Source organism: Salvelinus namaycush, chromosome 8, assembly GCF_016432855.1.
Source record: "Salvelinus namaycush isolate Seneca chromosome 8, SaNama_1.0, whole genome shotgun sequence".
Classification (NCBI taxonomy): Eukaryota; Metazoa; Chordata; class Actinopteri; order Salmoniformes; family Salmonidae; genus Salvelinus; species Salvelinus namaycush.
The window spans coordinates 63,882,537-63,905,192 of NC_052314.1; the positions used below are offsets into that span (position 1 = coordinate 63,882,537).

Here is a 22,656-nt window from a genome sequence, read left to right on the forward strand (position 1 = left end):
CTAGAGTCTGGTCGACGCACCTGTTCTCAGAGCAGTAGTCACAAGAACTATCCCTGTACTAATGTACACAGACCCATAATAAAGGTCTGCCCCTATAGTTTTTGTACATGTTCATCCATAGCAGGCGTCAAAGTTCTAACTTCTCACGTCAAACAGCCTAGTTTCTGTGGTTAATGTGTGTGTGTGTGTACAGAAGATCTAGCCGTATAAAGACTGACACATGCAATTTACTGATTCCATAAATTGGGGTCAGTATCAGTAATGTAAACCATGGACGGTCCATGACTGACCTATTTCTTTACCAGTCTGAGGTCAGGCTTTGGGGTTTGATTGGGAATTAATGATGTCCTCTCCCCTCTATAACCTGGTCTGAGGTCAGGCTTTGGGAATTAATGATGTCCTCTTCCCTCTATAACCTGGTCTGAGGTCAGCCTTTGGTCTATGTCCAATACCTCTCTCCTTCCCCCTCTAGCTGTGACCTGTTCTGAGATCCGTGTTTAACCCATCCCTCCCTCTTCCTGTCCATCCAGCTGCCATGCGTGTGGTTTCCAGACGGGGCTGAACGCCCAGTTCGTCAGCCACATGTCTCTCCACGTGGACAAGGAGCAGTGGATGTTCTCTCTGTGCTGCAGCGCCTGTGACTACGTCTGTGTGGAGGAGAGTGACATGAAGTCCCACGTCAGTCACGGACACACAGGTAGATCATCTGTCGTCTGCTCAGGCATGTATTGTATGGAGAGGGGACTTTGGTCCACCTCTTGTCCCTGGGGGCAGCAATAGGACCAAGTCAGCTTGTACAACCAACTTGATGGCATTTCTTTTCCAGCTGAACTTGGTTTTGCTGTCGTCGAACTGTTCCAAATTGTATTGATTCCCTTCCTGAAGCGTGTATCTATCTGCTGGCTCGGACTCATGGGTTTTAAAGCGCTGTTTCGGTGTAAGGATAGGCTAGAAAGAGGGCGTTTATACAATTTCTTACACCCAGTCTATACCTTTTAAATCCATGAGGAGGACTGGAAAAGTCTGCACCTCGGCTCGTAGCCAAACAATCCAAACAATGTATTAAAGCTTTCTGAAGAGACGGTACCAACCTTCCAGAATGACTGTCAGATCAGCTGTAACATGTTATTGGTAGGGAGCTGTTGGGGGAGTGTTGCAGATTGAGGTGCTACTGCTGACTGCTCAGAGTAGAAACAGCTAGTTTAGTTTACAGCCATTTATATTAGAGGGAACCAACCAGTCTCAACACACTGAACTGAAGTGACAATAAAGTAAAGCTTCATAAAACGAGTCCCTTCCCGGGAGAGAGAGGAGACTGTAACTCTGTAAACTCCCCAAACAGAAACAACTTCTGCTTTGAATAATAAAACATGTAGATTCTTTTCCCTCCCTCGACCTTCCCTGGACTTTTTAAAGCCACTGGTCCAAAACCCAGCCTGTCAATATATTTTTTCGGTCCGTAGCGGCTTTGTCCGGTTTATCGTCCGACGCGGTTGCCCGTCTTGCCCTTCCATGGCAGTGTGTGTGTGTGGGATTGTCCGGTAGTGTTGCAGACAGCTGAGCGGTCCTCACGGAGGCCGGGGAGCGACCTTGTTTATCTACGATGGCTGCCCCTTATCGTGCCTGAGGGGGAAAAATCAATAGGCCCTCTGGTCCTTCAGAGGCAGGCCAGGGTTCACACACACACACACACACACACACACACACACACACACACACACACACACACACACACACACATTCTTACCCTCACTCACACAGACACAGAGTGGTGAGTCTATATCGAAGCTTGGCATTTAGGCTAGCCTCCACCCACTAGCAAACATGGCTGCTGAAAACACACCACATTGGGGCTGTAGAAAAGACTGCTGGGTGTTATTTGTCAGCTGATAGTGTTTGGACACCACATCTCCCCCAGCCAGGCTCCAGACAGACATGGAAACGGCTGAACTCAGCAGGTGTTACGTCTGAAGCTGGCCCTCGCTAAGATGTGTGTCAGCCACATGGGAAAGGGGTCAGACTGGTGGCCCCACAGCAGGGAGCCTGGCTGCTGCTAGGGATAGGAACAGGACAGAGATACTGTGTGGTGGTACAGTAAGAACAGGACAGAGATACTGTGTGGTGGTACAGTAAGAACAGGACAGAGATACTGTGTGGTGGTACAGTAGGAACAGGACAGAGATACTGTGTGGTGGTACAGTAGGAACAGGACAGAGATACTGTGTGGTGGTACAGTAAGAACAGGACAGAGATACTGTGTGTGGTGGTACAGTAGGAACAGGACAGAGATACTGTGTGGTGGTACAGTAGGAACAGGACAGAGATACTGTGTGGTGGTACAGTAAGAACAGGACAGAGATACTGTGTGGTGGTACAGTAGGAACAGGACAGAGATACTGTGTGTGGTGGTACAGTAGGAACAGGACAGAGATACTGTGTGGTGGTGGTACAGTAGGAACAGGACAGAGATACTGTGTGTGGTGGTACAGTAGGAACAGGACAGAGATACTGTGTGTGGTGGTACAGTAGGAACAGGACAGAGATACTGTGTGGTGGTACAGTAGGAACAGGACAGAGAAACTGTGTGGTGGTACAGTAAGAACAGGACAGAGATACTGTGTGGTGGTACAGTAAGAACAGGACAGAGATACTGTGTGGTGGTACAGTAGGAACAGGACAGAGATACTGTGTGGTGGTACAGTAGGAACAGGACAGAGATACTGTGTGGTGGTACAGTAAGAACAGGACAGAGATACTGTGTGTGGTGGTACAGTAGGAACAGGACAGAGATACTGTGTGGTGGTACAGTAGGAACAGGACAGAGATACTGTGTGGTGGTACAGTAAGAACAGGACAGAGATACTGTGTGGTGGTACAGTAGGAACAGGACAGAGATACTGTGTGTGGTGGTACAGTAGGAACAGGACAGAGATACTGTGTGGTGGTGGTACAGTAGGAACAGGACAGAGATACTGTGTGTGGTGGTACAGTAGGAACAGGACAGAGATACTGTGTGTGGTGGTACAGTAGGAACAGGACAGAGATACTGTGTGGTGGTACAGTAGGAACAGGACAGAGAAACTGTGTGGTGGTACAGTAGGAACAGGACAGAGATACTGTGTGTGGTGGTACAGTAGGAACAGGACAGAGATACTGTGTGGTGGTGGTACAGTAAGAACAGGATAGAGATACTGTGTGGTGGTACAGTAAGAACAGGACAGAGATACTGTGTGTGTGGTGGTACAGTAGGAACAGGACAGAGATACTGTGTGGTGGTACAGTAAGAACAGGACAGAGATACTGTGTGTGGTGGTACAGTAGGAACAGGACAGAGATACTGTGTGGTGGTACAGTAGGAACAGGACAGAGATACTGTGTGGTGGTACAGTAGGAACAGGACAGAGATACTGTGTGGTGGTGGTACAGTAGGAACAGGACAGAGATACTGTGTGTGGTGGTACAGTAGGAACAGGACAGAGATACTGTGTGGTGGTACAGTAGGAACAGGACAGAGATACTGTGTGGTGGTACAGTAGGAACAGGACAGAGATACTGTGTGGTGGTACAGTAAGAACAGGACAGAGATACTGTGTGGTGGTACAGTAGGAACAGGACAGAGATACTGTGTGTGTGGTGGTACAGTAGGAACAGGACAGAGATACTGTGTGGTGGTACAGTAAGAACAGGACAGAGATACTGTGTGGTGGTACAGTAGGAACAGGACAGAGAAACTGTGTGGTGGTGGTACAGTAGGAACAGGACAGAGATACTGTGTGGTGGTACAGTAGGAACAGGACAGAGATACTGTGTGTGTGGTGGTACAGTAGGAACAGGACAGAGATACTGTGTGGTGGTACAGTAAGAACAGGACAGAGATACTGTGTGGTGGTACAGTAGGAACAGGACAGAGATACTGTGTGGTGGTACAGTAAGAACAGGACAGAGAAACTGTGTGGTGGTGGTACAGTAGGAACAGGACAGAGATACTGTGTGGTGGTACAGTAGGAACAGGACAGAGTTACTGTGTGGTGGTACAGTAGGAACAGGACAGAGAAACTGTGTGGTGGTGGTACAGTAGGAACAGGACAGAGATACTGTGTGGTGGTACAGTAGGAACAGGACAGAGATACTGTGTGGTGGTACAGTAAGAACAGGATAGAGATACTGTGTGGTGGTACAGTAGGAACAGGACAGAGATACTGTGTGTGTGGTGGTACAGTAGGAACAGGACAGAGATACTGTGTGTGTGGTGGTACAGTAGGAACAGGACAGAGATACTGTGTGTGTGGTACAGTAGGAACAGGACAGAGATACTGTGTGGTGGTACAGTAGGAACAGGACAGAGATACTGTGTGGTGGTACAGTAGGAACAGGACAGAGATACTGTGTGGTGGTACAGTAAGAACAGGACAGAGATACTGTGTGGTGGTACAGTAGGAACAGGACAGAGATACTGTGTGTGGTGGTACAGTAGGAACAGGACAGAGATACTGTGTGTGTGGTGGTACAGTAGGAACAGGACAGAGATACTGTGTGTGGTGGTACAGTAGGAACAGGACAGAGATACTGTGTGTGTGGTGGTACAGTAGGAACAGGACAGAGATACTGTGTGTGGTGGTACAGTAGGAACAGGACAGAGTTACTGTGTGTGGTGGTACAGTAGGAACAGGACAGAGATACTGTGTGTGGTGGTACAGTAGGAACAGGACAGAGATACTGTGTGGTGGTACAGTAGGAACAGGACAGAGATACTGTGTGTGGTGGTACAGTAGGAACAGGACAGAGATACTGTGTGGTGGTGGTACAGTAGGAACAGGACAGAGATACTGTGTGGTGGTACAGTAGGAACAGGACAGAGATACTGTGTGGTGGTACAGTAGGAACAGGACAGAGATACTGTGTGGTGGTACAGTAGGAACAGGACAGAGATACTGTGTGTGGTGGTACAGTAAAAACAGGACAGAGATACTGTGTGTGGTGGTACAGTAGGAACAGGACAGAGATACTGTGTGTGGTGGTACAGTAGGAACAGGACAGAGATACTGTGTGTGGTGGTACAGTAGGAACAGGACAGAGATACTGTGTGTGTGGTGGTACAGTAGGAACAGGACAGAGATACTGTGTGTGTGGTGGTACAGTAAGAACAGGACAGAGATACTGTGTGTGGTGGTACAGTAGGAACAGGACAGAGATACTGTGTGGTGGTGGTACAGTAGGAACAGGACAGAGATACTGTGTGGTGGTGGTACAGTAGGAACAGGACAGAGATACTGTGTGGTGGTACAGTAGGAACAGGACAGAGATACTGTGTGGTGGTACAGTAGGAACAGGACAGAGATACTGTGTGGTGGTGGTACAGTAGGAACAGGACAGAGATACTGTGTGGTGGTGGTACAGTAGGAACAGGACAGAGATACTGTGTGGTGGTGGTACAGAAGGAACAGGACAGAGATACTGTGTGGTGGTGGTACAGTAGGAACAGGACAGAGATACTGTGTGGTGGTGGTACAGTAAGAACAGGACAGAGATACTGTGTGGTGGTACAGTAGGAACAGGACAGAGATACTGTGTGGTGGTACACTAGGAACAGGACAGAGATACTGTGTGGTGGTACACTAGGAACAGGACAGAGATACTGTGTGTGGTGGTACAGTAGGAACAGGACAGAGTTACTGTGTGTGGTGGTACAGTAGGAACAGGACAGAGATACTGTGTGGTGGTACAGTAGGAACAGGACAGAGATACTGTGTGTGGTGGTACAGTAGGAACAGGACAGAGATACTGTGTGTGGTGGTACAGTAGGAACAGGACAGAGATACTGTGTGGTGGTGGTACAGTAGGAACAGGACAGAGATACTGTGTGGTGGTACAGTAGGAACAGGACAGAGATACTGTGTGGTGGTACAGTAGGAACAGGACAGAGATACTGTGTGTGGTGGTACAGTAGGAACAGGACAGAGATACTGTGTGTGTGGTGGTACAGTAGGAACAGGACAGAGATACTGTGTGGTGGTACAGTAAGAACAGGACAGAGATACTGTGTGTGGTGGTACAGTAGGAACAGGACAGAGATACTGTGTGGTGGTGGTACAGTAGGAACAGGACAGAGATACTGTGTGGTGGTGGTACAGTAGGAACAGGACAGAGATACTGTGTGGTGGTGGTACAGTAGGAACAGGACAGAGATACTGTGTGGTGGTGGTACAGTAAGAACAGGACAGAGATACTGTGTGGTGGTACAGTAGGAACAGGACAGAGATACTGTGTGGTGGTACAGTAGGAACAGGACAGAGATACTGTGTGGTGGTGGTACAGTAGGAACAGGACAGAGATACTGTGTGTGTGGTGGTACAGTAGGAACAGGACAGAGATACTGTGTGGTGGTGGTACAGTAAGAACAGGACAGAGATACTGTGTGGTGGTGGTACAGTAAGAACAGGACAGAGATACTGTGTGGTGGTACAGTAGGAACAGGACAGAGATACTGTGTGGTGGTACAGTAGGAACAGGACAGAGATACTGTGTGGTGGTGGTACAGTAGGAACAGGACAGAGATACTGTGTGGTGGTGGTACAGTAGGAACAGGACAGAGATACTGTGTGGTGGTGGTACAGTAGGAACAGGACAGAGATACTGTGTGGTGGTACAGTAGGAACAGGACAGAGATACTGTGTGGTGGTACACTAGGAACAGGACAGAGATACTGTGTGGTGGTACACTAGGAACAGGACAGAGATACTGTGTGGTGGTGGTACAGTAGGAACAGGACAGAGATACTGTGTGTGGTGGTACAGTAGGAACAGGACAGAGATACTGTGTGGTGGTGGTACAGTAAGAACAGGACAGAGATACTGTGTGTGGTGGTACAGTAGGAACAGGACAGAGATACTGTGTGGTGGTACAGTAGGAACAGGTCAGAGATACTGTGTGGTGGTACAGTAGGAACAGGACAGAGATACTGTGTGGTGGTACAGTAAGAACAGGACAGAGATACTGTGTGGTGGTGGTACAGTAGGAACAGGACAGAGATACTGTGTGTGGTGGTGGTACAGTAGGAACAGGACAGAGATACTGTGTGTGTGGTGGTACAGTAGGAACAGGACAGAGATACTGTGTGTGTGGTGGTACAGTAGGAACAGGACAGAGATACTGTAGTGGTACAGTAGGAACAGGACAGAGATACTGTAGTGGTGGTACAGTAGGAACAGGTCAGAGATACTGTGTGGTGGTACAGTAAGAACAGGACAGAGATACTGTGTGTGTGGTGGTACAGTAGGAACAGGACAGAGATACTGTAGTGGTACAGTAGGAACAGGATAGAGATACTGTGTGGTGGTACAGTAGGAACAGGATAGAGATACTGTGTGGTGGTACAGTAGGAACAGGACAGAGATACTGTGTGGTGGTGGTACAGTAGGAACAGGACAGAGATACTGTGTGGTGGTGGTACAGTAGGAACAGGACAGAGATACTGTGTGGTGGTACACTAGGAACAGGACAGATATACTGTGTGGTGGTACAGTAGGAACAGGACAGAGATACTGTGTGGTGGTACAGTAGGAACAGGACAGAGATACTGTGTGGTGGTGGTACAGTAGGAACAGGACAGAGATACTGTGTGGTGGTGGTACAGTAGGAACAGGACAGAGATACTGTTTGTGTGGTGGTACAGTAGGAACAGGACAGAGATACTGTGTGGTGGTACAGTAGGAACAGGACAGAGATACTGTGTGGTGGTGGTACAGTAGGAACAGGACAGAGATACTGTGTGGTGGTACAGTAAGAACAGGACAGAGATACTGTGTGGTGGTACAGTAGGAACAGGACAGAGATACTGTGTGGTGGTACAGTAGGAACAGGACAGAGATACTGTGTGTGTGGTACAGTAGGAACAGGACAGAGATACTGTGTGTGTGGTGGTACAGTAGGAACAGGACAGAGATACTGTGTGGTGGTGGTACAGTAGGAACAGGACAGAGATACTGTGTGGTGGTGGTACAGTAGGAACAGGACAGAGATACTGTGTGTGTGGTGGTACAGTAGGAACAGGACAGAGATACTGTGTGTGTGGTGGTACAGTAGGAACAGGACAGAGATACTGTGTGTGTGGTGGTACAGTAGGAACAGGACAGAGATACTGTGTGGTGGTACAGTAGGAACAGGACAGAGATACTGTGTGTGTGGTGGTACAGAAGGAACAGGACAGAGATACTGTGTGGTGGTACAGTAGGAACAGGACAGAGATACTGTGTGGTGGTACAGTAGGAACAGGACAGAGATACTGTGTGGTGGTGGTACAGTAGGAACAGGACAGAGATACTGTGTGGTGGTGGTACAGTAGGAACAGGACAGAGATACTGTGTGGTGGTACAGTAGGAACAGGACAGAGATACTGTGTGTGTGGTGGTACAGTAGGAACAGGACAGAGATACTGTGTGTGTGGTGGTACAGTAGGAACAGGACAGAGATACTGTGTGTGTGGTGGTACAGTAGGAACAGGACAGAGATACTGTGTGGTGGTACAGTAGGAACAGGACAGAGATACTGTGTGGTGGTACAGTAGGAACAGGACAGAGATACTGTGTGTGGTGGTACAGTAGGAACAGGACAGAGATACTGTGTGTGGTGGTACAGTAGGAACAGGACAGAGATACTGTGTGTGTGGTGGTACAGTAAGAACAGGACAGAGATACTGTGTGGTGGTACAGTAGGAACAGGACAGAGATACTGTGTGGTGGTACAGTAGGAACAGGACAGAGATACTGTGTGGTGGTACAGTATGAACAGGACAGAGATACTGTGTGTGTGGTGGTACAGTAGGAACAGGACAGAGATACTGTGTGTGTGGTGGTACAGTAGGAACAGGACAGAGATACTGTGTGGTGGTACAGTAGGAACAGGACAGAGATACTGTGTGGTGGTGGTACAGTAGGAACAGGACAGAGATACTGTGTGGTGGTGGTACAGTAGGAACAGGACAGAGATACTGTGTGGTGGTGGTACAGTAGGAACAGGACAGAGATACTGTGTGGTGGTGGTACAGTAGGAACAGGACAGAGATACTGTGTGGTGGTACAGTAAAAACAGGACAGAGATACTGTGTGGTGGTGGTACAGTAGGAACAGGACAGAGATACTGTGTGGTGGTGGTACAGTAGGAACAGGACAGAGATACTGTGTGGTGGTGGTACAGTAGGAACAGGACAGAGATACTGTGTGGTGGTACAGTAGGAACAGGACAGAGATACTGTGTGGTGGTGGTACAGTAGGAACAGGACAGAGATACTGTGTGGTGGTGGTACAGTAGGAACAGGACAGAGATACTGTGTGGTGGTACAGTAGGAACAGGACAGAGATACTGTGTGGTGGTACAGTAAGAACAGGACAGAGATACTGTGTGGTGGTACAGTAAGAACAGGATAGAGATACTGTGTGGTGGTACAGTAGGAACAGGACAGAGATACTGTGTGTGTGGTGGTACAGTAGGAACAGGACAGAGATACTGTGTGTGTGGTGGTACAGTAGGAACAGGACAGAGATACTGTGTGGTGGTACAGTAGGAACAGGACAGAGATACTGTGTGGTGGTACAGTAGGAACAGGACAGAGATACTGTGTGGTGGTACAGTAAGAACAGGACAGAGATACTGTGTGGTGGTACAGTAAGAACAGGACAGAGATACTGTGTGGTGGTACAGTAGGAACAGGACAGAGATACTGTGTGTGGTGGTACAGTAGGAACAGGACAGAGATACTGTGTGTGTGGTGGTACAGTAGGAACAGGACAGAGATACTGTGTGTGGTGGTACAGTAGGAACAGGACAGAGATACTGTGTGTGGTGGTACAGTAGGAACAGGACAGAGATACTGTGTGTGGTGGTACAGTAGGAACAGGACAGAGATACTGTAGTGGTACAGTAGGAACAGGACAGATACTGTGTGGTGGTACAGTAAGAACAGGACAGAGTTACTGTGTGTGGTGGTACAGTAGGAACAGGACAGAGATACTGTGTGGTGGTACAGTAGGAACAGGACAGAGATACTGTGTGTGGTGGTACAGTAGGAACAGGACAGAGATACTGTGTGGTGGTGGTACAGTAGGAACAGGACAGAGATACTGTGTGGTGGTACAGTAGGAACAGGACAGAGATACTGTGTGGTGGTACAGTAGGAACAGGACAGAGATACTGTGTGGTGGTACAGTAGGAACAGGACAGAGATACTGTGTGTGGTGGTACAGTAAAAACAGGACAGAGATACTGTGTGTGGTGGTACAGTAAAAACAGGACAGAGATACTGTGTGTGGTGGTACAGTAGGAACAGGACAGAGATACTGTGTGTGGTGGTACAGTAGGAACAGGACAGAGATACTGTGTGTGGTGGTACAGTAGGAACAGGACAGAGATACTGTGTGTGTGGTGGTACAGTAGGAACAGGACAGAGATACTGTGTGGTGGTACAGTAAGAACAGGACAGAGATACTGTGTGTGGTGGTACAGTAGGAACAGGACAGAGATACTGTGTGGTGGTGGTACAGTAGGAACAGGACAGAGATACTGTGTGGTGGTGGTACAGTAGGAACAGGACAGAGATACTGTGTGGTGGTGGTACAGTAGGAACAGGACAGAGATACTGTGTGGTGGTGGTACAGTAAGAACAGGACAGAGATACTGTGTGGTGGTACAGTAGGAACAGGACAGAGATACTGTGTGGTGGTACAGTAAGAACAGGACAGAGATACTGTGTGGTGGTACAGTAGGAACAGGACAGAGATACTGTGTGGTGGTACAGTAGGAACAGGACAGAGATACTGTGTGGTGGTGGTACAGTAGGAACAGGACAGAGATACTGTGTGTGTGGTGGTACAGTAGGAACAGGACAGAGATACTGTGTGGTGGTGGTACAGTAAGAACAGGACAGAGATACTGTGTGGTGGTACAGTAGGAACAGGACAGAGATACTGTGTGGTGGTACAGTAGGAACAGGACAGAGATACTGTGTGGTGGTGGTACAGTAGGAACAGGACAGAGATACTGTGTGGTGGTGGTACAGTAGGAACAGGACAGAGATACTGTGTGGTGGTGGTACAGTAGGAACAGGACAGAGATACTGTGTGGTGGTGGTACAGTAGGAACAGGACAGAGATACTGTGTGGTGGTGGTACAGTAAGAACAGGACAGAGATACTGTGTGGTGGTACAGTAGGAACAGGACAGAGATACTGTGTGGTGGTACACTAGGAACAGGACAGAGATACTGTGTGGTGGTACGGTAGAACAGGACAGAGATACTGTGTGGTGGTACAGTAGGAACAGGACAGAGATACTGTGTGTGGTGGTACAGTAGGAACAGGACAGAGATACTGTGTGGTGGTACAGTAGGAACAGGTCAGAGATACTGTGTGGTGGTACAGTAGGAACAGGACAGAGATACTGTGTGGTGGTACAGTAAGAACAGGACAGAGATACTGTGTGGTGGTGGTACAGTAGGAACAGGACAGAGATACTGTGTGTGTTGGTGGTACAGTAGGAACAGGACAGAGATACTGTGTGTGTGGTGGTACAGTAGGAACAGGACAGAGATACTGTGTGTGTGGTGGTACAGTAGGAACAGGACAGAGATACTGTAGTGGTACAGTAGGAACAGGACAGAGATACTGTAGTGGTGGTACAGTAGGAACAGGTCAGAGATACTGTGTGGTGGTACAGTAAGAACAGGACAGAGATACTGTGTGTGTGGTGGTACAGTAGGAACAGGACAGAGATACTGTGTGTGTGGTGGTACAGTAGGAACAGGACAGAGATACTGTAGTGGTACAGTAGGAACAGGACAGAGATACTGTAGTGGTGGTACAGTAGGAACAGGTCAGAGATACTGTGTTGTGGTACAGTAAGAACAGGACAGAGATACTGTGTGTGTGGTGGTACAGTAGGAACAGGACAGAGATACTGTGTGGTGGTACAGTAGGAACAGGACAGAGATACTGTAGTGGTACAGTAGGAACAGGATAGAGATACTGTGTGGTGGTACAGTAGGAACAGGATAGAGATACTGTGTGGTGGTACAGTAGGAACAGGACAGAGATACTGTGTGGTGGTGGTACAGTAGGAACAGGACAGAGATACTGTGTGGTGGTACACTAGGAACAGGACAGATATACTGTGTGGTGGTACAGTAGGAACAGGACAGAGATACTGTGTGGTGGTACAGTAGGAACAGGACAGAGATACTGTGTGGTGGTGGTACAGTAGGAACAGGACAGAGATACTGTGTGGTGGTGGTACAGTAGGAACAGGACAGAGATACTGTTTGTGTGGTGGTACAGTAGGAACAGGTCAGAGATACTGTGTGGTGGTACAGTAAGAACAGGACAGAGATACTGTGTGTGTGGTGGTACAGTAGGAACAGGACAGAGATACTGTAGTGGTACAGTAGGAACAGGATAGAGATACTGTGTGGTGGTACAGTAGGAACAGGATAGAGATACTGTGTGGTGGTACAGTAGGATCGGAAAATTACATGTAACTAGGCTCATTAAGAGTTATCACTACTCCTCTCTGCAGTGCGGGCCTGCTGAAAAGCTCTTTCTAGTCCCCCTGACAGCATTGTTAGCGTTTCTGTGCCTCCCTGGCAAAGGTATCCCTCACTCCTTTGTGTTTAGTACAGGCTTCTAGACGTGATCTTCCTCTGTTAGAGCAGCCTCGGTTAAAGGAGCTATCGCCAGGTGTCTTGCAACTTTTGTTGTTTTTAAACACCTGAGGCCTCTGTCTGCTTTGGGGAATGATGAGCTAGTCAAGAACCCAGGGCACACGCTCTCGTGCTTTGGCATTACAGTAGAAATTTCTGAGGCTCACACACACACACTACACACACACCCACACAGGATTGAATATGCCCACTACTTGACCACAAAGTATATCGGACAACCCACCTCCTAGTAAATGTCCTGGGGCTCGCGTTATACAGTACATGTCATGGATGGTTATACAGTAAAATGCATGGTCTGGTTCTAACAGTACATGTACTAGGCGGGTATACAGTAACATGTCCTGCGTTGGTTACTATCAGTAACATGTGAAAGCTGGTTATACAGTAAATGTTCTGGGTGGTTCATACAGTAACAGTCCTAGCTGGTTATACAGTAAAATGTCCTGGCTGGGTTATAGAGTATATCAGTGTCCTGGCTGGTTATACAGTAACATGTGAACTGGCTGGTTATACAGTAACATTTCCGGCGGTTGTACATAAACATGTTCTGCTTGTTATACAGTAACATGTCCTAGTGGTTATACAGTAACAGTTCTGGTATGTATACAGTAACATGTCCAGCGGGATATACAGTAACATGTCCTGCCTGGTTAACAGAACATGTTCCTGCTGGTTATACATAGTAACATGTCCTGGCTGGTTTTACATTAACATGTCATGGTCGGTTATATACAGGAATATGCGTCCTGGCTGGTATACAGTAACAGTACCGGTCGGTTATATCACACAGCTAACAATGTCCAGAGCGTTATACAGAAACATGTCCTAGGCTGGTGTACTACAGTAACAGTTCTGGCTGGTTATACTAGAACATGTTCCTGGCTGGTTGTACATAACATATTTGGCGGTTGTATACCGTAAAACATGTCTGGCTGGTTATACAGTACATGTCCCGGCTCGGTTATACAGGCAACATTTCTTGGCTGGTTATACAGTAAACATGTCTGGCTGGTTATTACGTAACATGTCCGGTCTGATTATACAGTAACATGTCTGGCGGTTAGTACAGTAACAGTCCGGGTGGTTTACAGTAACATGTCATGGCTGGTATACAGTAAAAGTACATGGCTGGTAATACAGTTAACATGTCCTGTCGTGGTTATACAGTAACATGTCATGGATGGTTATACAGTAAACAACTGTCGGGCGTTTACAGTAAACAGATCCTCGTGGTTTATACAGTAACGTGTTGGTTGGTTATACAGTAACATGTCCTAGTGGTTATACAGTACATGTCCTGGCTGGTTATACAGATAACATGCCTGGCTGGTTATCCAAGTAACTATGTCGCTTGCTGGTTATACAGTAACACGCCCTGGCTGGTATACGAGTACACATATGTCCTTGCTGCGTTATCAGTAACAGTCCTGGCTGGTTCATACACAGTAACATGTCCTGTGGTTATACAGTAAACAATTATCCTGGCTGGTTACACAGTAAAGTCCTGGCTGGATTATACAGAACATGTCCTGGCTGAGTTAATAACAGTAACATGCGTTGGCTGTGGTTACACAGTAACATGTCCTGGACTGGGTTATCACATAACATGCTCTGGCTGGGTTTTATACAGTACATGTCCCTGGCTTGTTATTACCGTAACATGTCTGCTGGTATACATAACATGTCCTGGCTGTTTGATACAGTAACAGTCCTGGCTTGGTTATTACGTAACATGTCCTCGGCTGGTATACCAGTTAACAGTCCTGGATGGTTATACGTTGGGACACTTATCTTCTTTTGTCACACTACTGTTATCGGTTCCTGAGTAACTTCCATGGTCTAATCTGGGTGAAGTTCCACCCACATACACCAGACACACCCTCTTATAGGTTCCTTACTACTCTATATCACTGATTAACTATTGGATGTATACATGTTAATAATGCTCTCTAGATGCTTTAATAGAATAACTAATCCTACACATACCGGATTATCTAATATCTCGTAAAATATTTTGAGCCGCGCACGCGCGACTATTCTATTGGTTACATTATGCCAGACAAGCTCAAACCAGCACAGCACTAGAGTTTTTTGTTGTATTCATAGGCACCAAACCAGTAAGAAGACAAGCAAACTGCAAACAGGGAGGATAACGGTACCTGATCCAGTAGAGAAAAGATGGGTTGTTATTTCCGCTTCAAGACACATTTTTGCTATGGTGTCGGTCCTTAACCAATACAGTACCAAGGTCTGCACAACCACGGACAGGAATGCGAAGGAAAGGAGCCTTTTATTAAAGGACAGTGAGTGGTATGGGCTAATATGTGTGGGCACAGTAACATACAAATCAAATCACTAACTACAAAATACACTACAAAGAGGTGCTCCAGGCATACATAACTTCCCTAAACCTCTGTGTGTCCCAAATGATAGCCCTATTTCCTACATAGTAATGGGACTCTGGTCAAAAGTAGTCGCACGATACAGGAATATGGTGCCATTTGAGATGGACCTTCATGTCATTATTCAATTCTATTGTAGGTCTCTGTACTGTATCTGTTCTGAAAAACAGCCACTTGTCATCCAGGATATAAGGTCACCACAAAGTACAACATGACATTTATAAAGAAAAAGGCTTCATTTTAAAACGTGACAATAACATCATTTTATTTCATATAAAAAACATTTAATCTGTTCAGTGTCGAATTAGTACAAATTAGGTTAAGGTTAGGGTCAAGGTAAAGGGTCAGTTTTAGGTTTTGCTATAATCTGTAATCTGTCAAGGGAGGCCGGTCAGAAAAGTCTCTCATGTTGCGGTATAATAAAAACTTTATAAGTGTTTGTTCCCCCTAACTGGCTGTTTGACTACAAGCTCAGTTCTTCCTTCTATTACTGTTACATTGAACCCATAGAGCTAAGATAGAGGACTCATCGTTGTATCAAGCTCCAGCTGTAATGTCATTCTCAGTTGTCTGACGAGAGATGTCAATAAGAGTGTGTATAGTGTAATTGTAGGTCAGAGACAATAAATCTCAGAGGTGTAAACCTCATAATCAACTGTGAAAGTTAATCGTGTTTTATGTCTTGTTTATGTTTAATGTTTTTTGTTCATTTAGAAGTAATTTCCAAGTTTATATCATGTTGAACAGGCTGGAATTCTTTTTCAAAAGAGGGGACTGATGGGTTCTAAACTTGAAATATGAAATATCCTAGTTCATGGTACTGAGGGAGAGAGGGGAATGCAGGACTTTTACATTCCATCAGAACTCATGTATAATTTTTTGAGAATCAGGTTATCTATGGACAAGGAGAAAGCGTCATATACAGTCGGTAGTTTCAGTATTGGGTTGTAATTTGAAATACTTGCTGAAAACCAAAGTTATGTTAGATCTGGAGGATGGACAGGAATGTTAGGGTGGGGTCAATGGAGGTTGAATCTGAACCAAGGGAATGTCACTGCAGTAAGGGAAAAGACAATCACATGGTTGCACAGTCTCTGTAAGGAGGGAGAAGTGTGGCTTAGTGAGGAATGGAGGATGAGGGTCAGCTCAGGTCACATTAGGGAGAAGGAACAGTTTGTATTGAGACAAATCACTTAACTTCCTGCTTTGCAATAAAGAGAAATGTTTAGAGGGAAGAGGAGACTCCACCTGAAACTGGGTTATATGATTGTGTCGTTGGGAAACAGGTATTGGTCTATTCAGCTGTCTCACCCATTGGCTGAATAACTTGGTTGAGCTTTTCCTAGGTGGCGCCGTTATTGTGCTCTGTTTATATAGTACCTAACAATTTCAATAACCTGGTCTCCATTTAAACTAACTGTATGATTACCTTTAACTGAATCCAATGGTAATATCTACTGTATGATTACCTTTCTAACTGACCTAATGGTAATATCTACTGTAGATTCCTTTCTAACTGACTCCTAATGGTAATATCACTGTATGATTACCTTTCTAACTGCTCCTAATGGTAATATCTACTGTATGATACCTTTCTAACTCGACTTCCTAAATGGTAATATCTACTGTATGATTACCTTTCTAACTGACTCCTAATGGTATATCTCTACTGTATGATTACCTTTCTAACTGACTCTAATGGTAATATCTACTGTATGATTACCTTTTAACTGACTCCTAATGGTAAATCTACTGTATGATTACCTTCTAACTGACTCCTAATGGTAATATCTACTGTATGATTCCCTTCTAACTGACTCCTAATGGTAATATCTACTGTATGATTACCTTTCTAACTGACTCCTAATGGTAATATCTACTGTATGATTACCTTCTACATACTCCTAATAGTAATATTACTGTATGATTACCTTTCTAAACTTCCTAATGGTAATATCTACTGTATGATTACCTTTCTAACTGACTCCTAATGGTAATATCTACTGTTGATTACCTTTCTAACGACTCCTAATGTTAATATCTACTGTATGATTACCTTTCTAACTGACTCCTAATGGTAATATCTACTGTAGATTACCTTACTGTCCTAATGTATATATACTGATGATTACCTTCAGCATTCCTAATGGTAATATCTACTGTATGATATACTTTCTAACTCTAACTGACATCCTAATGGTAATATCTACTGTATGATTACCTTATCTAACTGACTCTAATGGTAATATCTACTGTATGATTACCTTTCTAACGACTCCTAATGGTAATATCTACTGTGATTACCTTTCTAACTGACTCCTAATGTAATATCTACGTAGATTACCTTTCTAACTGACTCCTCAATGGTAATATCTACTGTATGATTACCTTTCTAACTGACTCCTAATGGTAATATCTACTGTTGAACCTTTCTAACTGACTCCTAATGGTAATATCTACTGTATGATTACCTTTCTAACTGACTCCTAATGGTAATATCTACTGTAAGATTACCTTCTAATGACTCCTAATGGTAAATACTGTATGATTACCTTTCTAACTGACTCCTAATGTAATATCTACTGTATGATTACCTTTCTAACTGACTCCTAATGGTAATATCTACTGTATTGATTAACTTTCTTAACTGACTCCTAATGGTAATATCTACTGTATGATTACCTTTCTAACTGCTCTAATGGTAATATCTACTGTTGATTAACTTTCTAACTGAATCCTATAGGTAATATCTACTGTATGATTACTTTCTAACTGACTCCTAATGGTAATATCTACTGTATGATTACCTTTCTAACGACTCCTAATGGTAATATCTACTGTATGATTACCTTTATAACTGACTCCTAATGGTATATCATTACTGTATGGTTACCTTTCTAACTGACTCTAATGGTAATATCTACTGTATGATTACCTTTCTAAACTGACTCCAATGGTAATATCTACTGTATGATTACTTTCTATAATGACTCCTAATGGTAATATCTACTGTATGATCCTTTCTAACTGACTCCTAATGGTAATATCTACTGTATGATTACCTTTCTAACTGAATCCTAATGGTAATATCTACTGTATGATTACCTTTCTAACTGACCCTAATGGTAATATCTACTGTATGATTACCTTTCTAACTGACTCTAATGGTAATACTACTGTTATGATTACCTTTCTAAACTGACTCCATGGTAATATCTACTGTATGATTACCTTCTAACTGATATCTATGGTAATATCTACTGTATGATTACCTTTCTAACTGCTCTATATGGTAATATCTACTGTATGATTACCTTTCTAAATGACTCCTAATGGTAATATCTACGTATGATTACCTTTCTAACTGACTTCCTAATGGTAATATCTATGTATGATTCCTTTTAACTGACTCCTAATGGTAAATCTACTGTGATGATACCTTTCTAACTGACTCCTAATGGTAATATCTACTGTTATGATTACCTTTCTAACTGAACTCCTAATGGTAATATCTACTGTATGATTACCTTTCTAACTGACTCTAATGGTAATATCTACTGTATGATTACCTTTCTAACTGACTCTCTAATGGTATATCTACTGTATGTTACCTTTCTAACTGATCTACTGGTATATCTACTGTATGATTACCTTTCTAACTGACTCCTAATGGTAATATCTACTGTATGATTACCTTTCTAACTGACTCCTAATGGTAATATCTACTGTATGATTACCTTTCTAACTGCCCCTTATGGTAAATCTACTGTATGATTACCTTTCTAACTGACTCCTAATGGTAATATCTACTGTATGTACCTTTCTAACTGACTCCTAATGGTAATATCTACTGTATGATTACCTTTTAACTGACTCCTAATGGTAATATCTACTGTAGATTCACTTTTAACTGAATCCTAATGGATATCTACTTTATGATACCTTTCTAACTGTTCCTAATGGTAATATCTACTGTATGATTACCTTTCTAACTGGCTCCTAATGGTAATATCTACTGTATGATTACCTTTCTAACTGACTCCTAATGGTAATATCTACTGTATGATTACTTAACCTTTCTACTACTGGATCTAATGTAATATCTACTGTATGATTACCTTTCTAACTGACTCCTAATGGTAATATCTACTTGTATGATTACCTTTCTAACTGTCTCCTAATGGTAATATCTACTGTATGATACCTTTCTAAACTGACTCCTTAATGGTAATATCTACTGTATGATTACCTTTTAACTGACTCCTATGGTAATATCTACTGTATGATTACCTTTCTAACTGACTCCTAATGGTAATATCTACTGTATGATTACCTTTCTAACGACCTAATGGTAATATCTACTGTATGATTACCTTCTAACTGACTCTAATGGTAATATCTACTGTATGATTACCTTTCTAACTGACTCCTAATGGTAATATCTACTGTATGATACCTTTCTAACTGACTCTAATGTAATATCTAATGTATGATTACCTTTTAACTGACTCCTAATGGTAATATCTACTTATGATTACCTTTATAACTGACTCCTAATGGTAATATCTAACTGTATGATACCTTTCTAATGACTCCTATGGTAATATCTACTGTATGATTACTTCTAATCTGACTCCTAATGGTAATATCTACTGTATGATTACCTTTCTACGACTCCTAATGGTAATATCTACTGTATGATTACCTTTCTAATGACTCCTAATGGTAATATCTACTGTATGATTACCTTCTAACGACTCCTATGGTAATATCTTACTGTATGATTACCTTTCTAACTGACCCTAATGGTAATATCTACTGTATGATACCTTTCTAACTGATCCTAATGGTAATATCTACTGTATGATTCCTTTCTAACTGACTCCTAATGGTAATATCTACTGTATGATTACCTTTCTAACTGACTCCTAATGGTAATATCTACTGTATTGTACCTTTCTAATGATCCTAATGGTAATACTACTGTATGATACCTTTCTAACTGACTCCTAATGGTAATTCTACTGATATGATTACCTTTAACTGACTCCTAATGGTAATATCTACTGTATGATTCCTTCTAACTGACTCCAATGGTAATATCTACTGTATGATTACCTTTCTAACTGACTCATAATGTAATATCTACTGTATGATTACCTTTCAAACTGACTAATAGGTAATATCTACTGTATGATTACCTTTCTAACTGACTTTAATGGTAATTCTACTGTTTGATACCTTTCTAACTGACTCACTAATGGTATATCTACTGTATGATTACCTTTCTACTGACTCCTAATGGTAATATCTACTGTATGATTACTTTCTAACTGCTCCTAATGGTAATATCTACTGTATGATTACCTTTCTAAACTGACTCCTAATGGTAATATCTACTGTATGATTACCTTCTAACTGACTCCTAAGGTAAATACTACTGTATGATTACCTTTCTAACTGACTCCTAATGGTATATCTACTGTATGATTACCTTTCTAACTGACTCCTAATGGTAAATCTACTGTATGATTACCTTTCTAACTGTCTCCTAATGGTAATATCTACTGTATGATTACCTTTCTAACTGACTCCTAATGGTAATACTACTGTATGATTACCTTTCTAACTGACTCAATGGTATATCTACTGTATGATTACCTTTCTAACTGATCCTAATGGTAATATCTACTGTATGATTACCTTCTAACTGACTCCTAATGGTAATATCTACTGTATGATTACTTTCTAACTGACTCCTAATGGTAATATCACTGTATGATTCCTTTCTAACGATCCTAAGTGTAATATCTACTGTATGATTACCTTTCTAACTGACTCCTAATGGTAATATCTACTGTGATTACCTTTCTAATGACTCCTAATGGTAAATCTACGTATGATTACCTTTCTAACTGACTACCTAATGGGTAATATCTACTGTATGATTACCTTTCTAACTGACTCCTAATGGTTAATCTACTGTATATGATTCCTTTCATACTGACTCCTAATGGTAATATCTACTGTATGATTAACTTTCTAACTGGACTCCTAAGGTAATATCTACTGTATGATTACCTTTCTAACTGACTCTAATGTAATATCTATAGTATGATTACTTTCTAACTGACTCTAATGGTAATATCTACTGTATTGATTACCTTCTAACTGACTCCTAATGGTAATATCTACTGTAGATTACCTTTCTAACTGACTCCTAATGGTAATATCTACTGTATGATTTACCTTTTAACTGTTCTATATGGTAATATCTACTGTATGATTACCTTTCTAATGACTCCTAATGGTAATATCTACTGTATGATTACCTTTCTAACTGACTCCTAATGGTAATATCTACTGTATGATTACCTTCTAACTGTCTCTAATGGTAATATCTACTGTATGAATACCTTTCTAACTGACTCCTAATGGTAATATCTACTGTTATGATTCCTTTTAACTGACTCTAATGGTAATATCTACTGTATGATTACCTTTCTAACTGACTCCTAATGGTAATATCACTGTATGATTACCTTTCTAACTGACTCTAATGGTAATATCTACTGTATGATTACCTTTCTAACTGAATCTAATGGTAATATCTACTGTATGATTACCTTTCTAACTGACTCTAAGTAATATACTGTATGATAACTTTCTAACTGATCCTAATGGTAATATCTACTGTATGATTACCTTTCTAACTGCTCCCTAATGGTAATATCTACTGTTATGAGTTACCTTTCTAACTGACTCCTAATGGTAATATCTACTGTATGATTACCTCTAATGACTCTAATGGTAATATCTACTGTATGATTACCTTTTCTAATGACTCCTAATGGTAATATCTACTGTATGATTACCTTTCTAAACTGACTCCTAATGGTAATATCTACTTATGATACCTTTCAACTGTCTCCTAATGGTAATATCTACTGTATGATTACCTTTCTAACTGACTCCTAATGGTAATATTCTACTGATGATTACCTTTCTAACTGACTCCTAATGCGTAAATCTACTGTATGATTACCTTTCTAACTGACTCCTAATGGTAATATCTACTGTATGATTACCTTTCTAACTGACTCCTAATGGAATAATACTGTATGATTACCTTTCTAACTGACTCCTAATGGTAAAATCTACTGTATGATTACCTTTCTAACTGTACTCCTAATGGTAATATCTTACCGTATGATTACCTTTCTAACTGACTCCTAATGGTAATATCTACTGTATGAGTACTTTCTAACTGACTCTATGGTATATCTACTGTATGATTACCTTTCTAACTGACTCCTAATGGTAATATCTACTGTATGATTACCTTTCTAACTGACTCCTAATGGTAATATCTACTGTATGATTACCTTTCTAACTGACTCCTAATGGTAATATCTACTGTATGAGTACCTTTCTAACTGACTCCTAATGGTAAATATCATAACTGTATGATTACCTTTAACTGACTCCTAATGGTAATATCTACTTATGATTACCTTTAACTGACTACTAATGTGTAATATTACTGTAT

The 22,656-nt window shown here is 42.6% G+C and overlaps 1 protein-coding gene across 1 annotated transcript in view; it reads left to right on the plus strand.

The window, feature by feature from the left end:
- LOC120052235 (zinc finger protein 827-like) overlaps nucleotides 1-22,656 on the plus strand; it is a 117,358-nt gene that overhangs the window by 76,834 nt on the left and 17,868 nt on the right. Inside the window, exon 11 of the mRNA XM_038999058.1 lies at nucleotides 531-697. Within this exon, the coding sequence (XP_038854986.1) occupies nucleotides 531-697 (167 nt within the window). The remainder of the gene's footprint in view (nucleotides 1-530; nucleotides 698-22,656) is intronic.